Source organism: Trachypithecus francoisi, unplaced genomic scaffold, assembly GCF_009764315.1.
Source record: "Trachypithecus francoisi isolate TF-2019V2 unplaced genomic scaffold, Tfra_2.0 Lachesis_group13, whole genome shotgun sequence".
NCBI classification, from domain to species: domain Eukaryota; kingdom Metazoa; phylum Chordata; class Mammalia; order Primates; family Cercopithecidae; genus Trachypithecus; species Trachypithecus francoisi.
This window is the reverse complement of record NW_022681458.1, coordinates 10,161,868-10,188,614: the sequence shown is the minus strand read 5'-3', so window position 1 is coordinate 10,188,614 and position 26,747 is coordinate 10,161,868. Positions and strand designations below refer to the sequence as shown.

The window sequence follows — 26,747 nt, the reverse complement described above, 5'->3', positions numbered from 1 at the left end:
TCTTACAGGTATAAGGAGGGTCTTACACTTTTACTGTGGAGATTTTTATGCAGAAGCTGGTGTTTGAAAGTGGTCTAGAGGCCTGGCGTGGTAGCTCATGCCTATAATCCCAGCACTTTGGGGAGGCTGAGGCAGGTGCAGGAGAATCACTTAAATCTGAGAGGTAGAAGTTGCAGTGAGCCAAGATCACATCACTGCACTCCAGCCTGGGCAACAGAGTGAGACTCTGTCTCAAAAAGAAAAAGAAAAAAGTGGTCTAGATATGGGCAGCATTTTGACAAGTAGAGGAGTGAGGGCATTTCTGAGGAGGGATTACCCACGTTGGCGTTGCTGTAGTTTCCAAAAATTACTTCACGGAGAGAAGGGGAGAGGAGCACTATGAACCACTTGTTGATGGCATTGCCAGTGGAACTGTTTATAGATATTCTTCCTCTTACCTGCCGTCAACAAGGTGAGTTTAATTGAATTGCAGTGGGCAAAATGAAAACACATGTAGATTGGAACAGTTAAGTAAGAAAGCTTTGAGACCCTGTAGAAGGAAAAGGTAGTGTTTATGTCTGAAACATGGATTACAGTGGTCGTTTTGTAGTTAGGCATAAATCTAACTTTGAACTTCTTGGCAAATAAGGGGGAAAATTAACGCATAATACAATGGATGATACAGTTTACCTTCCAGTGATTTGAGACATAGCAGTTCTTCAAATAGAAACTTTTGCCTTAATACTATTTTTTAAATTATGAAATATGTAAGTATATACATATAGGCTGTAGTATAATGAATTTCCAGCGTCAACAGTTAATACTTCGCTAGCTGTTTCATCTCTCCCCCACTTTGTTCTCTGAGAGAGGTGGAACTAAAGTTTTTTAAAGGAAATCCCAAATCACTCATACTTCCACATGTATGTCTAACTGATAAGGATATTTTTTACATACATACTATGTTTCATCATAATACCTAACAAAATTAACAGTAATTCCTTAATTGTCGTACCCAGTGTATAATTTCCCTGATTGCCAACGTATCTTTTTTTCAGTTGGTTTATTTAAATCAGGATCCAGGGAGGGCCTATGCATTGTATTTGACTATATGAGGCTCTTACTATTTAAGTCTCTGCTGTCTTTTTTTTTTTTTTTTTTCCTTTTTCTCATGTTGTTTGCTTTTTTGGAGAAACCTAACATCTGTCTTGTGAAGTGTCCCATTTTCTGGGTTTAATTTACTGCTTCCCTGTGGTGATGTTAAACTTGTTCCTTCCTCTTGTTGCCTGTAGACTGACCGCTAGATCTAGAAGCTTGATTTGATTCAGAATTGTAGTTGGGCTGGGGTGGGAAGGGAGAATCAGGTTTTGATAGATGATGCTTTGTACTTCCCATTGTGTCATATCATGAGTCACACTGGTGTGTGGTTGTCCTAATAGATCAGTGTTGTCCATGTACTTAGCCTGTGTATCCTCTATGAAATTCCCCATCAGCCTTTCACCTAATGGTTAAGGCCATTGGTGATTGTTGCCTAGTTCCATTATTTCATCAAGAATTACAAAATGGGCTTGGTGCGGTGGCTCACGCCTGTAATCCCAGCACTTTGGGAGGCCAAGGTAGGTCGATCACTTGAGGCCAGGAGTTCGAGACCAGCCTGGCCAGCATGGCAAAACCCCGTCTCTACTAAAAATACAAAAATTAGCTGGGCATAGTGACACACACTTGTAGTCCCAGCTACGTAGGGAGGCTGAGACACAAGAATCATTTCAACCTGAGAGGCAGAGTTTGCAGTGAACTGAGATCATGCTACTGTGCTCCAGCCTGGGCAATAGAGTGAGACTGTTTCCAAAAAGAAAGGAAAAAAATATATAGATAGATAGATAGATAACAAAATGGTAATTTTTTTCTTTCCATACTTACTAGTTATGAATCTCCTATAAAGAACTTTCCCGTGTCATCTATTTGGTTATCCTGAAATGTAGTCTGTACAGAAAAAGGCAGGATAAATGTGCATCCCCCCTCTTTTTTTTGAGTATTGCATTGTTGCCTTCACAACCTCCAAGGTAACCGATGAAAATTATTTTTAGTATTATTATAATTGTAATGGGCCTTAATGTTTTACATGTATTCTTATATATACATGTTACTATTAAATATACAATATCTTAATGTATGTAAATTCTTGATTTCCATGTTAATGCATTGTAATAATTATTTTTTTATGCTCAAATTCTACCATCTTAGGCCTTTGCAGCGCTTTTCAACTTAGCTCCTGTGCCTTTTTTAGCATGACCTCATAAGTACAGTATTTGCTCTCTGGAGTAACATATCCCTGGCTCATCTTGAGTATTTCCTACTCTTTCATGAAATCTTGGTTTCTTTTAGTAGGAAATGATCACGTGCTGATATTTTAAAAATACACTTTTTATATTTAGAAGAAAAATATGCACATTGTGAATGCTTAACCTTAAGAAAAATATAAATATCAAGTCATGTTCTCACTACCCGTTATTAACCTTTGATATTTTTTCTCTTAGCATATCACTCTGCTTATATAGATAAAGATGGAATTATATGTATGCAAACTTATATTCAAAGTGTTTTCACTTAAGAGGAGTTGTAGACTTTTTTATATCAATAGAAATCCTCAGAAGCATTGATTTTAAATTACTTCTGAATGCTCAGTTCTATTTGCTGAGAATTGTGGTTGGTTTTCCTTTTCCTACTATTAAATAACTATTCAGTGGCCATCTTTGTATATACGTCTTAAAGAAGTCATAGATTATGAGGATACACTCGTAGAAGTGTAATTGCGGCCTTAGAAACATTTTTAAGGTTACTGATACATATGATTATATTGATTATAGTATGAAAGATACTGGACAACCTGACAGACACTGCATAAGAGTTGGTAAAAACCTGCTTTGAAGTCCCAGCCTTTTCGCTTTACTAGCTAGCTTCATGATACTTGAACAAACTAGCCAATAATTTTAAGACTTAGTTTACTCATCTGTAGAACAGAAATAATAGAACTTCTTGTAGGAATGAACGGATGGAGAATCCCACGGTTACTTTCAGGATCAAAATAAATAATAGTTCATTCTACAAATACTCTACAAATATGTGCCTGCTGTGGTTTCAATGTTGTTTGTTTCCATCAAAACTTACACTGAGGCTTGGTCCCTAATGTGGCAGTGTTGGGAGGAGATATCTTTAAGAGGTGATTAGGTCATTAAGAGGAATTAATGCCTTTCTCCCATGATTGAGTTCTCACTGTTTTGGGACTGGATTAGTTAATGCCAAAGCAGGTTTTAGTAAAGTGAGGCCACCTCTGCTGTTTGGTCTCTTCACATATGTCCACCTCCTCTTCTCCACCATGTTAAGATATAGCACAAAACCCTCACCAGAAGCTGACCAGATGCTGCCACCTGATCTTGTACCTCTCAGCCTCTAGAATTGTGAGCTAAATAAATCTCTTTCCTTTATAAATTACCCCAAATTTCAACTGCTTCTTAAAGCTATTCTCGATTTATTTTAATGGAACCTAAGTTACCACATCTTTTATTTATTTATTTTTTTACTTCTCCATATGTAGTTCTCAATTTCATTTTTATTTAAAATTTTTTAGTTATCACAACTTAGTTGCAGCTAAGAAAGGCTTGCTTCCCATTCATCCAAAAGCTGAATCAAGACTTTTAGATGTAGGCTTAAATAGAACAATAAGGTCATTCATTTTATTCCATTTTATATTGCTATCCAGTTTATATAATAGATATGCAGATACAGTTGCTAAGCACTTTTTAATTCTTATACCATATTGTGAAGTAGCTATTACTTTTCCCATTTTAGAGATAAGGAAAAGGGGGCTTAGAAATGTCTAAGTCAGTTGAGGCATAACAAAGTCAGGATTTGAACCCAGGCTATCTTTAAAGCACGTGTAATTAACTACTGTACTTTAAATAATTTAAATACTTTACTACCAGTAACTTTAAATACTGTACTACCAGATAGATAAGTCTAGCACCTAACACAGTATCTGTAAATAGTTACTGTTTTAACTAAGTAACTGGAAGCAGGGGATTAAGTCTTAGAGCCAGCTGTCTAAAAAAGAATGTGTTCATGCATGTACTGCATTTCACACTCCATGACTGCTTAGGAACCTTAATAATCCTTGTAGGCAACTATCTTATGGTGTGTGGGGTTTTTTCTTTGTGCTTTTTGTATTTGACCACGAAGTTCGTGAGTCAGATCTAACACATATGTTAGTGTAGAGTCTTGTGAGCTCAGCTGTCTAGGAGTGTGTTGTCATTCAGCAGCTTTTCATTATTGTCTCTAAACACATACGCCCACATCCATACACACCAGAATGTTGTCTTGAGAGCAGGCACTCTTGATGCCTTAAGTTTGTGGCATATAGTAATTACACAGTACTGGAGTGAATGAATGTTCTACTGACTGGCTTATGGACCTTTTGAGTTCTTTTCAGTATTTGTCAATACACAGGTAAATAGGAGTGTGTCACATAACCCAAAAGCAGTCAGATCTCCAAAGATGGGCAGTACCTAACAGGCCTAACTTTCCTAATGGTGTGGGCTTTTATTTTCTTAATGGGTATCCTGAATATTCTCTAGCACTTTCTTGGGACGTTGCTTTGTACTCTTGAAAATATTCTTGAGAATATTAATGTAATAGAGCAGTGATTTGATGTCTTTGTTCTTTGTAAGATAGAAGTGGCCATTTCTAGTGTCATCTGGTCTCCATCTGTTTTGGAAAAGAGAGTAGACTTCAGTACCAAAAACCCCCACAAATACAAAGCAAGTAATAAAAAGGAGAATATATATCAAACTACTAATAATGACTGTCTCTTACAGGCTTTTCAGGTGACTTTCACTTTCTACTTTAATCCTGTAATGTTTGAATTTTGCATAATGAGCAGTATAACCATTTTTTAAAAGCTAGAATTTTAACTCTCTGTGATGGACTTAAATGCAGGAGTAGATGGAAAGACTTTCATATTCTGACCCCCTCCCCCCCCACACACACACCCCCAACCTCAAAGGATATGGAAACTAGCAGAAGGATTTGCTTATGTGCTTTTAAAAAGCAATGCCTTTTTAAAATTGATGATTTCAGTGCTCGCTTTGGTGGCACATACCCTAAAATTGGAATGATACAGAGAAGATTAGCATGGCCCCTGCACAAGGATGACACACAAACTTGTGAAACGTTACATATTTACCAAAAAAAAAAAAAAGATTTCAGTGCTCAGTAAATGTCCCAAGCATAGACAACCAGATCTCCCGCAACATCTCTGTCTCAGTCCATTTGTGCTGCTGTAACAAAATACATGAGTCTGGGTAATTTGTAAAGAACAGAAATTTATTTCTCACAGTTCTGAAGGCTAAGTCCAAGATCAAGGGGCTGGCATTCGGAGTCTGAGGAGGGCTGCATCTCACATGACGAAAGGCGAAAGGTCAAAATAGGGACAAGTGCCATGTCTTCACAATGACAGAAGAGAGCAATCCACTCCTGTAAGCCCTCGTTATAGTGACAGGAGGGCAGAGTCCTCATGACCTAAACACCTCCCATTAGTTGCCACTTGCCAACACTTGCATTGGGAATTAAATTTCCAACCCATGAATTTTGAGGTATATTCAGACCATAGTATCCCCTAGAGGTGACAGTGACCCCACTGACAACTCCTGACCTTTGTGGAGAATGGCGAGAGTCTACCCTTGATGTCTGTAAAGATAGATTTAGAAAACAGAATTGACTGAAATCATGAACTGAATATACATGGAAGAGTTGAGTAGAGTTTGCTATGACAACCAAGTTTAGTGATGGGGTGAACAATGGATCTATTCACTCTGAAGGGGAACATTGAAAAAGAAGAAGGACTTAGATGAGATTTGGAGGACAGCAGTTGGAAAGGTAGGCCATTGGTCTGGTCGGAAATGGATTTCAGATTGTTGAAACCATAGATGAGATCACCCAGAGAGAATATCAGGTAAGGTGACAGCCAAGAGTGGAACCTTAAAGGACATCAACATTGGAGTAGAGATGAGTCATTGAATTAAATGCAGAAAGGAAAATAAATAAATGGTTGGATGGATGGATGCATGCATGCAGGAAAGGAAAGGAAAGGGCATCGGGAGAGAGAAGAAAACAATTAGCGGAGAGCAGTGCATGAATGCAAAAGGGGGAAGCTAAATGTCCATGCGGATTCAGCTTGCAGTGTCATAAGTGTTCATTTTATGTGAAAGTAATATGTTAACAGTCCCCCACACCACCACTTTGGGATTCAAGCATATACCAATAATTACCATCAGAAGGAAGCCTATCCCCATAGTAGGTATGGATTGCCACAGCCCACTTTAGAATCCTGTCAGTGTCCGGCTTTGTCCCAGTCACATTAATAATTTTGGCTTAGCCCACAGAATCCTGCTGAGGTTTATTATAAACCATTTTTTGGCCGGGCGCGGTGGCTTACGCCTGTTATTCCAGCACTTTGGGAGGCCGAGGTAGGTGGATCACGACGTCAGGAGTTCTAGACCAGCCTGGCCAACATGGTGAAAACCCGTCTCTACTAAAAATACAAAAATTAGCCAGGCATGGTGGCACGAGCCTCTTGTCCCAGCTCCTGGGGAGACTGAGGCAGAATTGCTTGAACCCAGTAGGTGGAGGTTATAGTGAGCCAAGATTGTGCCGCTGCACTCCATCCTGGGCAACAGAGCAAGACTCCATCTCAAAACAAAATTTAATGGACAAGAGGATTGTATTTGAAAGCCAAATGAATTTTTTAATTAAAAATCTGTTTCTGTTCATTTTCTTCGTGAACTTCAGTTATGTCCAAAACATAGTTAAGGCTGTTTTAAAGCAATATTAAGAAAAACATAGAACATACAGAAAAGTTAACTAACAATGAAAACCCGCACACCCACCAACCATCTAAATTTTAAAATTGCAATTTTACCATATTTGCAAATTTGATACTCTGGCTTAGAAGTCATTTGGGGAGCAGGAAGGACTTCAGTGTGTCTGGACCTCTAGGATCAAGGCTAGAGGCTGTGCTGTGAGTTGCAGATAGGTAAAACCTAGAGGGCCATGGTAAGGAATTTGGATTTTATTTATTTTTAAATTTTTTTCCCATAGGTTATTGGGATACAGGTAGTATTTGGTTACATAAGTTCTTTTTTTCTTTTTTTTTTTTTTTGAGACGGAGTCTCGCTCTGTCACCCGGGCTGGAGTGCAGTGGCAGGATCTCAGCTCACTGCAAGCTCCGCCTCCCGGGTTTACGCCATTCTCCTGCCTCAGCCTCCCGAGTAGCTGGGACTACAGGTGCCCGCTACCTTGCCCGGCTAGTTTTTTTTTTGTATTTTTTTTTAGTAGAGACGGGGTTTCACAGTGTTAGCCAGGATGGTCTCGATCTCCTGACCTCATGACCCGCCCATCTCGGCCTCCCAAAGTGCTGGGATTACAGGCTTGAGCCACCGCGCCCGGCCGGTTATGTAAGTTCTTTAGTGGTTTGTGAGGTTTTGGTGCACCCATCATCCAAGCAGTATAGACTGTACCATATTTGTAGTCGTCGTCATCTTCCTCTTCCTCTTCCTTTTCCCTTTCCTCTTCTTCCCCTTTCCCTCCTTCTTCCCCTTCCCCTCCTTCCCCTTTTCCTCTTCCTTCCCCTTCCCCTTTTCCTCTTCCTTCCCCTTCCCCTTTTCCTCTTCCTTCCCCTTCCCCTCCTCCTCCCCCTTCCCCTCCTCCTCCCTCCCCCCTCCTCCTTTCCCTCCTCATCCCTGTTCCCCTCCTCATCCCTGTTCCCCTTCCCCTTCCCCTCCTCCTCCTTCCCCTCCTCCTCCTCCCCCTCCCTCTCATTCCCCTCCCCCTCTTCCCCCTCCCCCTCCTTCCCCTCCCCCTCCTCCCCCTCCCCTCATTCCCCTCCCCCTCCTTCCCCTCCCCCTCCCCCTCCTTCCCCTCCCCCTCCTCCCCCTCCTCCCCCTCCCCTTCCTCCCCCTCCCCCTCCTTCCCTCCCCCTCCTCCCCCTCCCCCTCCTCCCCCTCCCCCTCCTCCCCCTCCTCCCCCCCTCCCCCTCCCCCTCCTCCCCCTCCCCCTCCTTCCCCCCTCCTTCCCCTCCTCCTCCCCCCCTCCCCCTCCCCCTCCTCCCCCCCCTCCTTCCCCTCCCCCTCCTTCCCCTCCCCCTCCTTCCCCTCCCCCTCCCCCTCCTTCCCCCTCCTCCTCCTTCACTTTACCCTCCTTCCACTCCTTCTCCTTCGCTTTCCCCCCTTCTCCTTCCCCTCCTCCTCCTCTTCTTCTCACTCTGTTGCTCAGGCTGGAGTGCAGTGGCATGATCTCAGCTCACTGCAACCTACGCCTCCCAGGTTCAAGCAGTCCTCCTGCCTCAGTCCCCCTAGTAGCTGGGATTACAGGCATGCGCCGCCATGCCCTGCTAATTTTTGTATTTTTAGTAGAGATGGGGTTTTGCCATGTTGGCCAGGCTGGTCTCAAACTCCTGACCTCCAGTGACCCACCTGCCTTGGCCTCCCAAAATGGTGGGATTACAGGCGTGAACCGCCGCACCCGGCCTATTCGTAGTCCCCAAAGTCCATTGTATCATTCTTAATGCCTTTGCGTTGTCAAAGCTTAGCTCCCACATATCAGTGAGAACATGTTTGGTTTTCCATTCTTGAGTTACTTCACTTAGAATAATAGTCTCCAGTCTCATCCAGATTGCTGCAAATGCTGTTAATTCATTCCTTTTTATGGCTTAGTAGTCCATCATATATATATAAACATACACATACACATGCACACCCCACAGTTTCTTCATCCATTCGTTGATTGATGGGCATTTGGATTGGTTCCATGATTTTCCTCTGGGTAGATGCCCAGTAGTGGGATTGCTGGATTAAGTGGTAGTTCTACTTTTAGTTCTTTAAGGAATCTCCACATTCTTTTCCATAGTGGCTGTACTAGTTTACATTCCCACCAGGATTGTAGAGGTGTTCTCTGATTACCACATCCATGCCAACATGTATTTGTTTATTGATTTTTTGATTATGGCCATTCTTGCAGGAGTGAGGTGGTATCGTATTGTGGTTTTGGTTTGCATTTCCCTTATCATTAGTGATGCTGAGCATTTTTTCATATATTCATTGGCCATTTGTATATCTTCTTTTGAGAATTGTCCATTTATGTCCTTAGCCCACTTTTTGATGGGATTGTTTATTTTTTTCTTACTGATTTGTTTGAGTTTGTTGTAGATTCTGGGTATTAGTCCTTTGTCATATGTATATTGTGAAGATTTTCTCCCACTCTGTGGGTTGTCTATTTACTCTGCTAACTGTTCTTTTGCCATGCGAAAGCACTTTAAGCCCCAGCTATTTATCTTTGCTTTTATTACTTTTGCTTTTGGGTTTTTGGTCATGGAATTTGGATTTTATTCTAAGGGCAGTGAAAAATTATTGAAGATCTTAACCAGTGGGTTCGTGTTATTCACTTAAATTCCTCCGAATATGTATAAAAGGAAATATTGCTGATGATAAAGGGGAGATGAGAAAGGTAGGTGGATTGTTATGGTGAAATGTATCTTTAAACTGCTGGAACCCTTCTCAAACCATTGCTACTTCCAACTTGGGCATCTCCATACTCTAGGGATTGTCAGTTTCAAAACTCAGACATGTGCCCATGTGCTTCACATCCTTCAAGGTCACAGAACACTCCAAATGGCTTGATGGTGGACCAGGCCCTTTGGAAGGCAGCATCCCCCCCCGGCCGGGATAAAGCAGTACCAACTGGAGTCCACTCTTAAAGGTGCCTTTGCTATCACTTGAGCATTGTCTGAAGGTCACACATGATCCTGTGAAGGAATTAACTCCTGTGTTGCTTAACAACTGGGATGGATTCTGAGAAATGCATCAGGCAGTTTTGTCGTTGTGCAGATGTCATAGAGTGTACAGTACTTACACAAACCTAGATAGTATAGTCAACTACCTAGTAATCTATGTGATGTAGCCTGTTGCTCCTAGGCTGTAAACCTGTACAGCATGTTACTGTATTGAATACAGTAGGTATTTGTAGCACAAAGCACTAAGTGATAGGAACTTCTAAGCTCCATTGTAATCTTATGGGACCACTGTCATGTAATGCAGTCAATCATTGATGGAAACCTCATCAGGCAGCCACATGACTTTGTCAGATATTTAAGCTTGATACTTAGCAAACCTGAACATAAGAAACAATAACTTTTGGGGAGTGTTATTTCCTTGTTTTTGCCTACCAAAATCTTGGGTAATTATATTAAGAGTTGATGAGCCTAAGGACATACATGATTTTTGAGAATTATTACACTCATACTTTAAAGAGGATAGTTTTTAACTGTATTATTTATTTATTTATTTATTTTTGAGATGGAGTTTCGCTCTGTCACCCAGGCTGGAGTGCAGTGGCGTGATCTCAACTCACTGCAACCTCCCGCTCCCGGTTCAAGCGATTCTCCTGTCTCAGCCTCGTAAGTAGCTGGGATTACAGGCGCACGCCACCACGCCCAGCTGATTTTTGTGTTTTTAGTAGAGATGGGGTTTCACTATGGTTCGTCAGGGTGGTCTTGAACTCCTGACCTCATGATCTGCTGGCCTCATCCTCCCAAAGTGCTGGGATTACAGGCGTGAACCACCACGCCCGACCTTTAACTGTATTTTTAAAACTAAATCATGAAAAATGATTTATTTACCAATGTGTTTGGATCCTACTGAGGAATGTCACTTCTTGTTTTGGGTAGTTGTTACTGTGTTTCTTTTCCTTCTTATTTAAATTTAAGTCAGGGTCTTACTCTGTTAGTCAGGCTGGAGAGCAGTGGTACAGTCACCACCTCTTAGGCTCAAGTGATGCTCCAACCTCAGCCTTCCAGTTAGCTGGGTGGGCTCACACGTGTGCACCACCATGTCCAGCTAATTTTTAAATTTTTTGTAGAGACAGAGTCTAGCTATGTTGCCTAGGCTGGTCTCGAACTCCTGACCTCAAGCAGTCCCCCCACCTCAGACTCCCAAGGTGTTGAGATTACAGATGCGAGCCACCTCACCTGGCCTATATTTCTGTAGAATACAGTCTTACTTGTTCATATGTTCTGTAAAATCTTAGCTGCCTGGTATATAAATTAACAGAAATAATTGTGTCGTGCCTCCCCTTGCCCACACAGAAGTATTTTATATATGTGTTCTTTTTGGTGGCTGTACTCTTTCTGCTATAACCAACTTTTGGTGGTTAGGACTTGTAAACCTCTGTTACCCTGGAAAGTCACATATTTCACCATTGAGCCAGAGTTGAAAATATCTCTGTTGCATAGCACCGTAACACTTCCTGCAAAATACCATTTAAACATTCCCACCCTCCACATCACTGCTATTATTTGCAGAGTTACAGATAGGAAAGATAATATTTTCAGAGGACATATTGTGAGTGTGATACACTGTTTATGGAGAAGTAACCTGCATGCCCCCACCTCCATGCCCACTCCCCTGCCCAAAGGAAAAAGTAATGATCCAGGAAAAGGAAAAGAATGACCCAGGCTTTCTGTCCCGTCTAGCTTGTAGAGCAATCATATGACAGCTAGTTGAGAGTGACTCCCCTAACATCAGTTCAAACTTTTAGGCATAGAAAAGTTATTTAGAAGTGGACTTAAACATCCTTGGATTTTGTGGCTGGGCATGGTGGCTCACACCTGTAATCCCAGCACTTTGGGAGGCCAAGGTGGATGGATCCCTTGAGGCCAGGAGTTGAGACCAGCGTAGCCAACATGGTGAAAGCCCATCTCTACTAAAAATACAAAAATTAGCTGGGTTGGTGGCTCACACCTATAGTCCCAGCTACTTGGGAGGCTAACACTGAAGCCCAAAAATCGCTTGAACCTGGGAGATGGAGGTTACAGTGAGCCAAGATTGTGCTACTGTACTCCAACCTGGGTGACACAGCGAGACTCTCAAAAAAAAAATTCTCGGATATTTAAGAACCTATGACAAAGGACATGCATTAAACTGTTTCTCTTTGGTTAATGAAAATGTGGTTTTAATTTGATCAAAAAAGGATTTACAAGGTGACAGAAGGTGAGATAGGCAATATTTGAGGTTAGAGATGAGTCGGAACAGTTCACCTCAGAACATGCTGAGAAATAACGTACTTGTTTATGATTTAGTTGTAGGTTTGACATTAGCATTCCTTTGCATGTTTTAAACATTCTTTATAAACAAATATGTAAGTCACTCTATTTCAAACTTAAGGGAAAAGCACTCAAGTTTGTTCATCAAATGAAATACTAGGCAAAGCTCAAAAGAAGTGTTATACTATGCAATGGATGTGTTTTTGTGTTTATATAGAAGGAAAACCGTAGGGTTGGGGTATCTGAGAGCCACCTTTTCTTATTTGGGTGTGTGTGGAGAGCACCTTGGGCAGTTAAATATAGGATTTTGAAACTTAGAAAACCACTGATCTAAATGATCCATAAAGTTTTTCTAAAAATGTCATCTTTTGGTGTCTGATACGAGACTGTTTAGTGTCTGTGAGTTTAACTTCTGGGTTTTTTTTACTGAAAAATGGTAACTTCCAACATGTTCCCCAGTCACTTCCATTGTTTGTCTTGTTAACTTTGTTTCTTCATAGTGCCTTCTTGGAATAGTTTCATGTCCTCCTTTTGGATGATGTAATACTGTGGTTTATGTGGTTGAAATGTTGTTTTCTACTACACCCCCAAAATTAAGAACTTCTAGAAGTTCATCATCCCCGGGGTTTTATCCAGCGAGTTCTTTCATAGGAGATGGTCAAATCCAGGCAAATACATGTTGACAACTGTCACATAGGGGATTAGAAGATTTAATGGGAGAGTTTTTCCCCCATCCAGGCTTCCCTCTAGCTCTGAGACCCTGTGACTGCCGAGGAAGTGTGTGCCATATTCGGGGCAACCCACTGGGTGCTTAGGAGGAGCAGCATGAACACCGGGAAGAGAGCATCTGGAGAGACCTAGATAGTAGGCTGTTGCTAGTGCTGTTTGGCTAAACACACTACCTAAGTTTTTGCCTCAGTTGCCTCAGCTGTAAAATAGATTATCATTTTGATGTACAGTGTGGTGATTAAGGATACTTTGGATCAAGACAGATCTGAGCTTGTTCAACCACTTAGTACCTTGAGCCTGACTCTCAACCTTGCTAAACTTCACCAGTAAACAGGAGCAGGAGATTGTTGGAAAGGGTTTCATGAAATGATGAATTCTAGTGCTCAGCATCAGGCCTGGCAGTAACAGTTGCCCTGTGAGTGGGAGCTGCTGCTCTCTACCTCAGTAGCATCAGGCAGCATGTTCATCCCCATTTGGGTGGTTAGGAGAGCAGTTGATTTGAAGGAAAGACAAACAAAGTGTTTTGAAAAATACAGTGTTCTGTAATTCTAAGACGTCTGTGTATTATCATTTCTTGCATATATTTTTGGATTTCCCTGTTCCTACTGATTTTGAAAGTTATGTAAAATGACTTTCCTAAACATGGGTTTTCTTCCCAGATTAGGATTTAGAAAGTCTGTCTTCCATTGATCCCAGTGTTTGCTCACATGAACCTTGTGCTGTGTTCTAGGTAGCACAGGTGGAGTGCAGCGGAGGCCGCTGCCGCTGCCGTCATGCCGTTCCCATTCGGGAAGTCTCACAAATCTCCAGCAGACATTGTGAAGAATCTGAAGGAGAGCATGGCTGTTCTGGAAAAGCAAGACATTTCTGATAAAAAAGCAGAAAAGGTATGGATTTGGCTTTATTTATATTTGAAATCTCTTAATTAGCAAATGCAAGGCACCTTACGTGAGATCAGTAAGTCCCAATTTGGGTTTATTTTGGATTTTAAAAATAACATCGAAAAGCAGCATATCCTGCTGTTGCAGCGTACTAAAATTCTGTACTTTCATCTAACAAATAGATTTCTAACTGTTCTCTCAGGTTTTCAAGTTTATTTAAATTGTGTTTATTTCATTCTTGAAGTGTTTGATTCTTATTATTACTAATTATTTTTGTAGAGACAGGGTTGTGCTGTGTTGCCCAGGCTAGTCTCAGATGCCTAGCTTCAAGCGATCTTTCCACCTCTGCCTCCCAAAGTGCTAGAATTACAGTTACCAGTTATCTGCTTGGTTGGTTTGTTTGTAAAAGTTGTAGAGCAAGAACAGAAGGAAGTAAAGTACACTTGAAAGGCCAAGCAGGCAACTTGAGAGATATAAGTGCCACAGTTACCTGATTCTTGAAATCAGTGGTTCCCCCACAATCTTCCTGGGAGGACACCACTCCTGGTTTTCTTCCTATGTTTACTGTATCCGTGCCAAGTGCCTTCAGCTTCCCAGTCACCACAGTCCAAAACCCAGCTTTCATCCCACTTGTGTCTTGCCCTCTCTTCCCTAAAACAGAATTGTTCACTAAATCTTGTTCAACTCCCTAAATTGTTTATGAATCAATTCTGACTTCCATTCCTTCTAGAAGAAGATGTTCATACTCTTTGTGATTTTAGCAGTAGCCTTCTTACTACACTTTCTAAAAATCATCTCTGCTTTACATCTTCAGTGTAGATTCTTCTTGTAACACGCAGGACCTTTGTGATCTGGTCTTTGTTTCTCTGAGTAAATTGTAGAGGTTTAGTGTCACTTAGCCAAAATGCTTGAGATCAGAAGTGTTTCAGAGTTTGGATTTTTTTTTGTTTTTAAGGAATATTTGCATGTACATAATGAGATCTTGGGGATGGGACCCATGTCTAAGTATGAAATTCATTTATGTTTTATATACACCTTATATACATAGACTGAAGGTAATTTTGTACAGTATTTAAAATTTGCATTAAATAAAGTTTTTGTAAATTGAAGTATCAAAAGGCACAGATGTTGCTCTCTCAGCCACCAGTGTCACAGTCTGTGGTTCTGTGGCATCATCATCATTCCTGACTCTGAATTTATATGCTACCGATAAGCAGCCATTTTCTTACACTTATTCACATGTAAGTACTTAACAGTAAAAAATGTGACATACCATTAATAATACCAGGCTGGAGTGCGATGGTACTGAAACTAAGGTGGTACCTTAGTTCAGGGTAACTAAGCAGCATAGTTGTTGTATCACTTGTATCTGTTCTAACCTATTAGATAGAATGTCATAATCATTATTTGATTTGGGATTTCTGTTATAAGGATTATACCGCAGTGTAGAATGGATGCTTTCAGGTGAATTTGAGGAGTATACAACTAATTATTCCTGCTTCTAAATGGTCCTAGCTTCGGTACCTATGAGCTGTCATTTCTGTTCTGTCTGTATTTTCCTTTATTGCTTATTATTACCTTTTGGTATGTGCTGCTGGCTGATCTTAAGCTTACCCAGCTTCCTTTCATTTTCTCATTCTGTTCAATGTTTCTAATGCCCTTTGGACTAGGAAACTAGATTAATTGAAACAATTTATAATAAGAATATAGATTCTAAGAGAACTTCCTTGGGTAAGGTAAGTGATACTGTTTTTTTGTTTTTTCTTTTTTGTTGTTGTTGTTTTCTGAGATGGAGTCTCGCTCTGTCCGGCCAGGCTGGAGTGTAATGGCACGATCTCAACTCACTGCAACCTCTACCTCCGGGTTCAAGCAATTCTCCTGTCTCAGCCTCCAGAGTAGCTGGGGACTACAGGTGCCTGCCACCATGTCCAGCTAATTTTTGTAGTTTTAGTAGAGACGGGGTTTCACAATATTGGTCAGGCTGGTCTCGAACTCCTCATCTCAGGTGTTCCACCCGCCTCAGCCTCCCAAAGTGCTGGGTTTACAGGCGTGAACCACCGTGCCCTGCTGGTAAGTGGTATTGTAAGCACAGGATTCAAATACATTTCTCATTTTATTGGTCAATGGGATATAAAAATATGAAAAGTTTAGTTCCAGAAACTAGAAACAAAGTGACCTCAAGAGGTTAGAGGGGACTTTTGACTGAACCACATTAACATCTACTCACTCAGAGGGTAATAGCACATAACTTGGCCTCCCTCTCATGGCTGGACATCATCAACTTCAGGAAGCACTCAGCAGTCCTGATAGCCTACGGGCTTTGCACAAGGTGGAGGCAGCTACAGCCAGCAGAGAGCAGAGGTGTTACCCATGACTAGGCTCTAGAGGCAGTCGGGAGAGAGCAGACCCCACAGAGTAGACATGATACATGTCTGCTGGAACTGCCCTCAGTGCCTATTCCTTAATCCTTATCCTAAAACTGCAAATTGATGAAAGGGTAATGTGTATGTCCTGTAAATTTAAAATGGTTCATCTTTTGTCTGTGGCTAAATATGTTGTCTACTCATTACATTCGTTCTATTCATCAGAATCATACTGAACACCTACTAAATGCTGGGTCAGATTTTAGTCACTGGGGATATAATACTCAATAAGATGGACAAGGTCTCTGCTCTTTCGTAGCTTCCGTTCTAATTAAGGAAAGCTGGACAGTAAATAAGTAAACATAACTGAATAAGAATTTCAGTTGGCAGCAAGTGCCACAAAAGCAATCGAATGTATTGATGTGATGATAGAGACATTTCTTAAACTTTTGGGTCTCAGGACCCCCTTTACACTCTTAAATTATTGAAGACCGAAAAGTGATTCGTGTAAGTATAGGTGTGTTATCTATTGATGCTATGCTATTATAAATTAAAACTGAAAAACTTAAAAATATTTATTAATACATTTAAAAGTAATAAGCTCATTATAAGTTATAATAGTATATTTTTATGAAAAAGAACCATACTGTCCAAAACAAAAAAATTCAGTGAGAAGTGTTGTTTTAAGTTTTGAAAATCTCAGTGTCTGGCTTAATAGAAAACAGCTGGATTATGTTAGCTACATTTGTAGTCAAACTGCTCAAACATTATTTTGCTTTAAGCATATAAAGAAAATGTATACCTAAAGTTGGGCTTGGTGGCTCACACCTGTAATTTAAACACCCTGGGAGGCCGAGGTGGGTGATCACTTGAGGCCAGGAGTTCAAGACCAGCCTGGCCAACATGGCAAAACCTTGTCTCTACTAGAAATACAAAAATTAGCTAGGCACGGTGACACACGCCTGTAGTCCCAGCTACTCAAGAGCCTGAGGCACAGGAACCTCTTAAACCTGGGAGGCAAAGGTTGCAGTGAGCCGAGATGGTGCCACTGCACTCCAGCCTGGATGACAAGTGCGGTTCTGTCTCAAAAAAAGAAAAGAAAAAGAAAACCTGGTCTCATAGCTGTGTAGTTAGAAAAAAGAGCAGTATTTTAATAGCCTTTCAAATACTGTAACATATTTAAGACCACACAATAGGTGGTTTCTTGATTGGTTACAGAACATTAAACTATATGAATGAAATTTTTATACTCTGTACTTTGAAATAAACTTACCAGTACATGATTTTATAACATGTTTTGGTCATTTAGAAAGTACAGATGGTGGCTGGGCATGGTGGCTCATACCTGTAATCCCAGCACTTTGGGAGGCCGAGTTGAGTGGATCACTGGAGTTCAGGAGTTCAAGACTAGCATGATCAACATAGTGAAACCCCATCTCTACTAAAAATACAAAAATTAGCCGGGCATGGTGGCGTGCTCCTATAGTCCCAGCTGCTCAGGAGGCTGAGGCAGAAGCATTGCTTGAATGGGGGAAGCAGAGGTTGCAGGGAGCCAAGAGCGTGTCACTGTACTCCAGCCTGGGTGACAGAGTAAGACTCTGTCTCAAAAAAAAAAAAAAAAGAAAGTGCAAATGGTCCCCCACTTAAGATTTTTCGACTTTACAATGTTGCAAAATAGGTGTACATTCAGTAGAAACCATACTTTGAGTACCCATACAACCATTCTGTTTTTCACTTTCATAACAATATTCAATAAATTACATGAGCTATTCCACACTTTATTATAAAATAGGCTTTGTGTAAGAGGACTTTGTCCAATGATAGGCTGTTGTGTTCCGAGCACATTTTAGGTAAGCCATGCTAAGCTGTGATATTCTGTGAATTGGGTGTGTAGTACATGCACTTTTGACTTAACAATATTTTCAACTTTTGATGGGTATATCTGCATGTAGCTCCATCATCGGTTTATGAGGAGCATCTGTGTTAGATCACTGACATAATACAGATCTCCCAGATGTTGACACATTATACAGATTATTAAGATTATTATTAAGATTAACATTTTTAAATAACACCACTGATCTAGCCGGGCGTGGTGGCTCATGCCTGTAATCCCAGCACTTTGGGAGGCTGAGGCGGGCGGATCACGAGGTCAGGAGATTGAGACCATCCTGGCTCACACAGTGAAACCCTGTCTCTACTAAAAATCAGCCGGGCGTGGTGGCGGGCGCCTGTAGTCCCAGCTACTCGGGAGGCTGAGGCAGGAGAATGGCATGAACCCGGGAGGTGGAGCTTGTAGTGAGCCAAGATCTTGCCACTGTACTCCAGCCTGGGCGACAAAGTGAGACTGTCTCCAAAAAAAAAAAAAAAAAAAAACCACTGATCTCATTAGAAGAGTCTTGAATATTGGGATGTGGTCAAGCTTATGCATGATCTATTCAAATTTCAGAATTCAGATTTGGGAACAAATACAGTTCGTTGTTTTCCTTGAAATGACGGGTTCATTTTAGAGAAAATATCTGCCAAATAATTCAAGTCTGAATAATTTGTCTTTCTTCCAATAATAAAAGCAGTTAGTTGAACTTATAGCTGAAATAATCACACAAGGACTTTTCTTTAAGATAACCAGTCATTCTATAAGGAGCCAAAAGTACTTTATATGTACATCCCATTTGTTAACAAGTGTTAAAAATATTGTATGTATATTCAAAGGTCAAGATTTAATAAAATTAATTTTTTACTGCTCCATGAGCATTCTTGGACTTTTTTTTCATTTCTTTCTTGAGACGGAGTCTCGCTCTGTCGCCAGGCTGGAGTGCCGTGGTGCAATCTTGGCTCACTGCAACCGCCACCTCCTGGGTTCAAGAGATTCTGCTGCCTCAGCCTCCAAAGTAGGTGGGATTACAGGCGTGCACCACCATATTCAGCTAGTTTTTTTTTTTTTGTATTTTTAGTAGAGACAGGGTCTCACCATGTTAGCCAGGATGGTCTCAATCTCCTGACCTGGTGATCCACCCACCTCAGCCTCCCACTGGACTGACATTTTTTTAACTGAGTGCACGGTGATGAAGACTGCAATAACTGCCATTATAGTTTGGTGTCATTGCCTTGGTTCATGCCAAGGTGTCAGCACCATCAGTATAAATAGCGATACAGAGGGAGGAAGCGCATGTCTTATATGAAAACAGCCTTGACCTTACAGACCCTTTGAAAGGGTCTTGAGGACATCAAGCGTCCACACTTTGAAAGGTCCTATGATAGTTAAAAGACTGTGTTTGAGAGTGGTTGCAGGTAGGGAGAATGTCCTAATTTAGGTTAAGTTATGTAGGGAAAGTCTTGTTGAGAAGGTGACATTGAAAATGAGTCTTCAATTATAGAAGGCAAGTTTAGTCTTTGATGGAATCCATATCATCTGCTTGACTAAATGAGTGATTTTCAACCAGGGGCAATTTTGCCCTGAAGGGGACACTTGTAATATCAGGAGACATTACAAGTTGTAACACTAGGGGAATACTGCTACTGACATCTACTTAGTACAGGCTAGAGATGCTGCTAAACATGGAATGAGTAGCTCCCCACAACAAAGGGTTATCCAGCCAAAAATGTTAACAGTGCCAAGATTGAGAACTCCTGCCCTAAACCAGCATTGAACAAGAATCGACTTTTCACTATTAGGATAAACAAAACAAAGACAAACATTTGAATTTATTAAAAATAAATTTTAGTTCAAAGGAAGGAGGCATTTCTGAAGAGCAATCCATGCAAATTACTTATGCTGAAATAGCTTAGGAAGGAAAAACCCTGGGATTTCCAGTTCACTTTCTTATCAGGATTCAAAAGAAGTAGCAACTAATGCAAATGACGAAGAGGGTACCGAGACCTGAAAACACTGGAAAGGTGAAAATTGAATCACTAAATTGAAAACAGTGAAAAACAACTGATGTCGTACTGAAAATCTGATGACTTTAAACCCAGGTGCTTGCGACTTGTTCAGCGTTGTTCTGGAAATTCTAATCAATGCATAAAGACGTGGTTTAGAAATAAAGAATATACCTATTGCAGATAAAGAGGGAAAATTAGTGTAGAGATATTTATAAACATTTACAAAATACAAGATAATGGGAAAATGAGAGTTTATTAGGAGAGAGAGAGAGAGGCTAGGAAGTGCTACAGTCTTTAAAACAACCAGATCTTGCATGAACTCACAGCGAGAACTCTGTCATTACCATGGGGAGGGCACCAAGCCATTCATGAGGGATCCACCTCCATGATCCAGACACCTCCCACCAGGCCCTACCTCCAGCACTAGGGTTATGTGTTTTCTTGGGACAGGGTCTCACTCTGTCACTTAGACTGGAGTGCAGTGGCACAATCATAGCTTACTGCAGCCTCCACCTCCCAGGCTCAGTCAATCCTCAGCCTGCCAAGTAGCTGGGACTACAAGCATGTGCTACCATGTTTGGCAAATTTTTCTATTTTTTGTAGAGACTGAGTCTCACAATGTTGCTCAGGCTAGCCTTGAACTCCTGGGCTTAAGCTTCACCCAAATTGGCCTCCCAAATTGCTGGGATTGCAGGTGTGAGCTGCCATGCCTGGCCTGGGGGTTACATTTCAGCATGAGATCTGGAGGGGACGGATACCCCAATCATATCACCAACCATATCTAGAAAATGTAATTTTACAAAAAAGTAGCTCTTTCACTATAGCAGCAAAAAAAAAAAAAAAAAAAAAGTATAAGATGTCCAGGAACATTTTCATCAGGAAATACTCTGAACCTGTATGAAGAAAGCTCAAGGACGTTGTTCATAGGTACAAGAATTACCTGGTCTGGTATCAGATGTAAATATGGAATATAGTTAAAATGCCATTTCTTCCCAAATCATGCTTAAAGCAATTCTATTCAGATCACAATCATTTTGAAACTTTACAAATACAAGTTCTACTCTGTTTTGAAGCAGAATGCATACTTCAAAACCCGTTCCACTCACATTCTTCACGCTCATCATTAGCAGAACTGTCCTTTGAGTTTTTCAGGTCAAAATCTTAAGGGTCACCCATGACTACTTTCTCACTCCCCAGATCTATCCATTTTATCTGGGAAAAAAAAAAAGGTCCAGAATCTAATCCCTTCTCCCCATTTTCCTTGTTCCCCCTGAGCTGTCCTTTTCTTTGCCGTGGATTACTGTAGTGTCCTGCTCACTGTCTCACTGGTCTCCCTTGGTTTCCCTACAGCCACAGTGATTCTTTCAAAACATTAGTCAAATAATATATTCCTTAGAGTAAAAGTCAAAGTCCTAACAGGGGCCTAAAATAAGTTCTGCAGGCAAATCTTGTAAGGCCTATTTTTATCAATCTCGTGAGCTAAGAATGGTTTTCACATTTACAGAGTTGGTTAAAAAAGCAAAGTATATGAGGCAGAGACCTTATATGGCCTGCAAAGCCTAAAATATTTACTGTCTGTTCCTTTACAGAAGAATAAATGCCAACTCCTGCCCTGAACAGTGAGGCCCGTGACCTTTAGTGATCTTGTCTCCTAATACTCTTCACCACATTGGTCTCCTTTCCTCATGCACTCCAGTCATACTCCTCCCTGTTGTAGACCTTTGCATTTGGCTTTTTCCTTTGCCTGGAAGGTTCTTTGCCTAGCGCTCTATTTGGCTTACCTCCTCTCTTTTTCAAGTCTTTGCTCAAGTGCCATTTTCCACCCAGCCCTCTATTCAAAATGCAGCCCTACCCTATGGCATTCCTCTTCCCCCTTATCTTGCTCTGTTTTCCTGTGCACTATACTTATATGCTTACTGTTTTACCCATGTTAGACCGTCAGCCTTTCAAAGATAGAGCTCAACAAATAGTTGTGTTTGTTGAAAATGGAATAAAAAACAGGGTTACTAATAACACAAAACACGTCATCTCGTTCTCTTCTGAATTCTTAATCTTATCTGAATTAGTTAAAACAAATATTGCTAAGACTATTATAACAGTTTATATATTGAATTTGTGACTGAGGAGAGAGTACCATAGGTAGGTATGTTCTCTCTGGATTCTGTAATGTTGGCCAACTACTGTATTATATTTCTTTTCAGTGCTACTGCCCACGGAAGTAGTAAGATAAATGTCCTTTCTCAAGAGATCTTTCCTGGTGGTCCTGATATTGTCCATATAGGTTTATATTCATCATCTTCCCTGTAGTTAAGGATGATCCGGGGACATTTTTCCCGATTAGATAAATAAACATACCTAATGGATGTGATAATTGAATCACTGTGAGCTTGTTGGCAGGGTTTTGGTGATCTATAAGATAACAGTTCTCAAGTGTAAGCCGACATTCATTGTGACTAACTTATGTGAAGAGAATTAAAGGGTTTAATTAGCCAAGTTTGTGAAAGACAAAAATTGGAGGAGAATAGCACATTCTATGGGTGACTGAATTAAGCACCAAAAAAGGGTTAATGGTTAGAGGGAATGGTTGATATTAAACAGTATAAATACAAGTATGACTCTATACTCTTTGTAAAAAAACAAAAAAAACAAAAAAAAACAGACCATGCATCAAAAAGAAAATAGAATCATTAAAAACACTTGATTAATTTAAAAGAAGGCAGAAAAAAGATGAAGGGAATTAAATAACAGTTGGGGTATAGAAAACAAATAGGAAGATGATAGACTCAGATGTACTGTATCAGTAATCACATTACATATAAATGGTCTGAATAACCCATTTAAAAAACAACAATTGTCAGATTGGGTGAAGGAATCCCTACTATATGGTGCCTATTAAAAAATGTACAGCTAGCAACTTAAATAGGTTAAAAGAAGAATGGAAAAAGATAAACTTTGTTAACACTCATCAAAGGAAAGCTGGAGTGGCTCTACTAATAGCAGACAAAATAGACTTCAGAGCGAAGAATATTACCAGGGTAAAGAAAGTCATTTTATGATAAAGTAGGGGTGAAATGTTCCAACAGATATAATAACTCTAAACATTTATGCACTTAATAACAGAGTTTCAAATTAAAGCAAAATAAAACCTGATAGAACTGCAAGAAATAGTCAAATACACAATTAATAGTTGGAGATTTCAGTACCCCACTATCAATAATTGATAAAACAAGCAGAAAATCAGCAAGGATTTTCTAGGTAGACTAGAATGATACTGTCAACCAACTTGACCTGATTGACATTTATAGAACACTCAACTGTGGAACACACCTACACATTCTTTTGAAGTTCACATGGAAGATCTACCAAGGTAGACCATATTCTGGGTCAAATAAAAAGGTCTTAGTATATTTTAAAGGATAAAATTACACAATGGATGTTCCAAGACTGCAATAGAATTAAAATCCTTGGAAAATCCCAAAATATTTAGGAGCTAAATATCATTCTTCTAGATAACTCATGGATCAAAGAAGATACTAGAAAGTAGTTTGAGGCTAGACATGGTGGCTCATGCCTGTAATCCTAGCACTTTGGGAGACTGAGGCAGGCAAATCACTTGAGCTCAGGAGTTAAGAGACCAGCCTGGTCAACATGGCAAAACTCTGTCTCTACTAAAAATAAAAAATAAAATAAAATAAAAGTTGGGCATGGTAGTGTGCACCTGTAGTCCCAGCTACTCGGGAGGCTGAGGTGGAAGGATCGCTTGAGCCCAGGGGTGGAGGCTGCAGTGAACTGAGATCACACCACTGCACTCCAGCCTGGTTGACAGAGTGAGACCCTGTCTCAAAAAAAAGAAGGTAGTTGGAGTGGAATAAAAGCAAAAAAAATATCAGAATTAGTGGGATGCTGCTAAGCTTTACTCAGGGAAATTTCTAGCACTAAATATCTATGTTAAAATATATTTAAAAAGAAGAAATGTCTGAGTTTCTACCCTAAAAACTAGAAAAAGAAGAGCAAATTAAATACAAAGTAAGCAGGAGAAAGGAAATAGCTATCAAAACAAATCAGTTAAATAGAAAAAGAAATTAAAAGATCAATAAAATTGATAAACTCTAGCTAAGACTGACCAGGAGGAAGAAAACACAAATTCCCATTATCTCGAGGGAGAGATTCTTATAGTGACATTACCACAGATTGTACAAGTTAATAGGGAATATGTGAATAACTTCATGCCGTTAAACTCAACAGCTTAGATGAAATGGACAAACTCCAAAGACACAAAGTGCCAAAGCTAACTCAAGAAAAAATAGATAATCTGATAACCCTATGTAGTTAATACCCTTCCTTATCACAGTGAAAACTCTAGGCCCAGATGGCATCGTTAGAGATTTCTACCAAATGTTTAAGGAAGAAATAATACAATTTCTATGTAAACCTTTCCAGAAAAGTTAAGAGAGATCATTCTTAACTCATTCTATGAGGTCAGAATTATAATATCGCCAAATCAGACAAAGGTACTACAATAAAATAAAACCCACAGACTAATATGTCTCACAAACATATATGCAGAATTTCTCTGTTTTAGCAAATTGAATAATAGGCCAAGTGAGGTTTATTCCTAGAATGCAGAGCTGGTATAACATTACAAAGTTAATCAATATAATTCACTATATTGAAAAAGTACACGTCAGTTGATGAAAAGGGGGAAAAAACCAGCATCTATTCCTGATTTAAAAAAAAAAATCTCAGCAAACTAGAAATAGAGGAAGGGAACTTTCTCAGCCGATAAAGGGCATCTGCAAAAATCCTACAGCTAGCATTATACATATGGTGAAAGGTTAAATCATGTTATCTCTGAGATCAAGAAGACAACAGGGATATCTAGTTTCACCACAGCTATTCAACTTTGTACTTGGAGGTTCTAGAGCCTATGCAATCAGACAAGAAAACTAAATTAAAGGCATTCAGATTGGAAAGAAAGCAGTAAAACTTGTAATTTGTAAATGACATGATCATCTACATAGAAAAACTGAAGGAATCTACAAAACTAGTAGACTAGTAAGTGAGTTTAGCAGGTCACAGGTTATAAGATCGGTACACAAAAATCAGTTTTATTTCTGTATAGTAGCAATAAACAGTCCAAAATTGAAAGTTAAAAATAGTTTGTATTCGAGAGTATTAGGTGTAATTGGGAAAAAAGAATAGAAAAAAAGAAAAAGAAAAAAACTAGCATTTAGAATAGCATCAAAAAATATGAAATGCTAAATACCTTTTAGAATAGCATGAAAAACATGAAATAGGGATAAATCTGACGAAGTGAAAGAGTTGTACACTGAAACCTGCAAGATACTAAGACAAATTGACCCAAATAAGCGGGAGATACATGTTGTTCATGGGTCGAAAAACTCGGTATTGTTAAAATGTCACTTCTCTCCAGATGTATCTAGAGATTCTGTGCAATTCCAGCAGGATTTTTAAATCAAAGAGTTTGTTCTAAAATTTGAATTGAAGTGCAAAAGACCTGGAGTAATCAAAGTAACTAATTAAAACAATGTTGGAGGGCTCACACTGTCTGATTTCAAGACTTAAAAAGCTACAGTTGTTAAAACAGTGTGGTGTCAGTGCATAGATAGACAAATGTATTAGTGGAACAGATTGCAGAGTGCAGAAATAGACCTACACATATGTGGAGCATTAATTTTTGACAAAGGCATAAATGCAGTTGTGCAGAAAGAAGGTGGTTGTTTAGCAGTTGTTGCTGAAACTATTTAGTAGGGCAGAAAGATAGGACTCAGACCTCATACCATATTTAAAAATTAAGTCAAAATGGATCACATAGGCAAATGTAAGACCTAAAATTGTAAAGTTGCCAGAAGAAAATCTATGTGACCTTGGGTTAGGCAGATAATTTTTGGATGTTATGCCAAAGCACAATTCATTTAAAAAGTTGATAAATTGGAGTTCATAAGAATTAAAACCTGCTCTTCAGAAGACACTGTTAGAAGAATGAAAAAGACAAACCACAAACTGGAAAAAAGTCTGCAAAGCATTTATCTGATAAAAAACTAGATCTAGAATATATGAAGAATTTTCAGCATTTAACAGTAAGAAACAATCCAGTTAAGAGTGGGCAAGATATTCATATATGCATTTCACCAAAGGAGATAGGCAGATGTCAAATAAGCCCTTGAAAAGATGTTAATCATTAGGAAATTGCGTAGTAAAACCATAAGGAGGTTCCACTACACAGCTGTTAGAGTGGCTAAAATGGAAAATATTGACTGTACCAAATGTTGGCGAGGATACAGAGCAGTTGGAACTGCTGGTAGGAATATAAGATGGTAGAACCACTTTGGAAAATAGTTTGGCTGTGTGTGGTGGGGAGGGGCAAAGTCTCACTCTGTTGCCCAGGCTGGAGTGCAGTGGCGCAATGTTGGCTCACTGCAAGCTCCACCTCCCTGGTTCACACCATTCTCCTGCCTCAGCCTCCCAAGTAGCTGGGACTGCAGGTTCCCACTAGCACACCTGGCTAATTTTTTTGTATTTTTTAGTAGAGATGGGGTTTCACCGTGTTAGCCAGGATGGTCTCGATCTCCTGACCCCATGATCTGCCCGCCTCGGCCTCCCAAAGTACTGGGATTACAGGCATGAGACCCCGCACCTGGCCTAGTTTGGCAGCTTTTTAAACCAAACTCGAACCAACTGTATGATCTAGCCATTTAAATATTTACCCAAGAGAACAAGAAATGTATGTTCGTGAAAATACTTTTG

At 40.0% G+C, this 26,747-nt stretch overlaps 1 protein-coding gene and 1 non-coding gene across 5 annotated transcripts in view; both read left to right on the top strand.

Annotated features, from left to right (window-relative positions):
- CAB39 (calcium binding protein 39) overlaps nucleotides 1-26,747 on the top strand; it is a 108,910-nt gene that overhangs the window by 31,949 nt on the left and 50,214 nt on the right. For 2 of the 4 annotated variants that reach the window (XM_033229889.1, XM_033229890.1), the window contains exon 2: nucleotides 13,584-13,740. The exons of 1 other annotated variant lie outside the window; for it this stretch is intronic. In XM_033229889.1, the coding sequence (XP_033085780.1) occupies nucleotides 13,627-13,740 (114 nt within the window). In that variant the 5' untranslated portion in view covers nucleotides 13,584-13,626. Of the gene's footprint in view, nucleotides 1-13,583; nucleotides 13,741-23,025; nucleotides 23,040-26,747 lie in introns of those variants that run through there. One more of the 4 variants, XM_033229891.1, reaches the window with a different exon arrangement.
- Nucleotides 5,109-5,215, top strand: LOC117095576. The gene has a single exon (XR_004442093.1). It is a non-coding gene; the product is annotated as a U6 spliceosomal RNA (small nuclear RNA).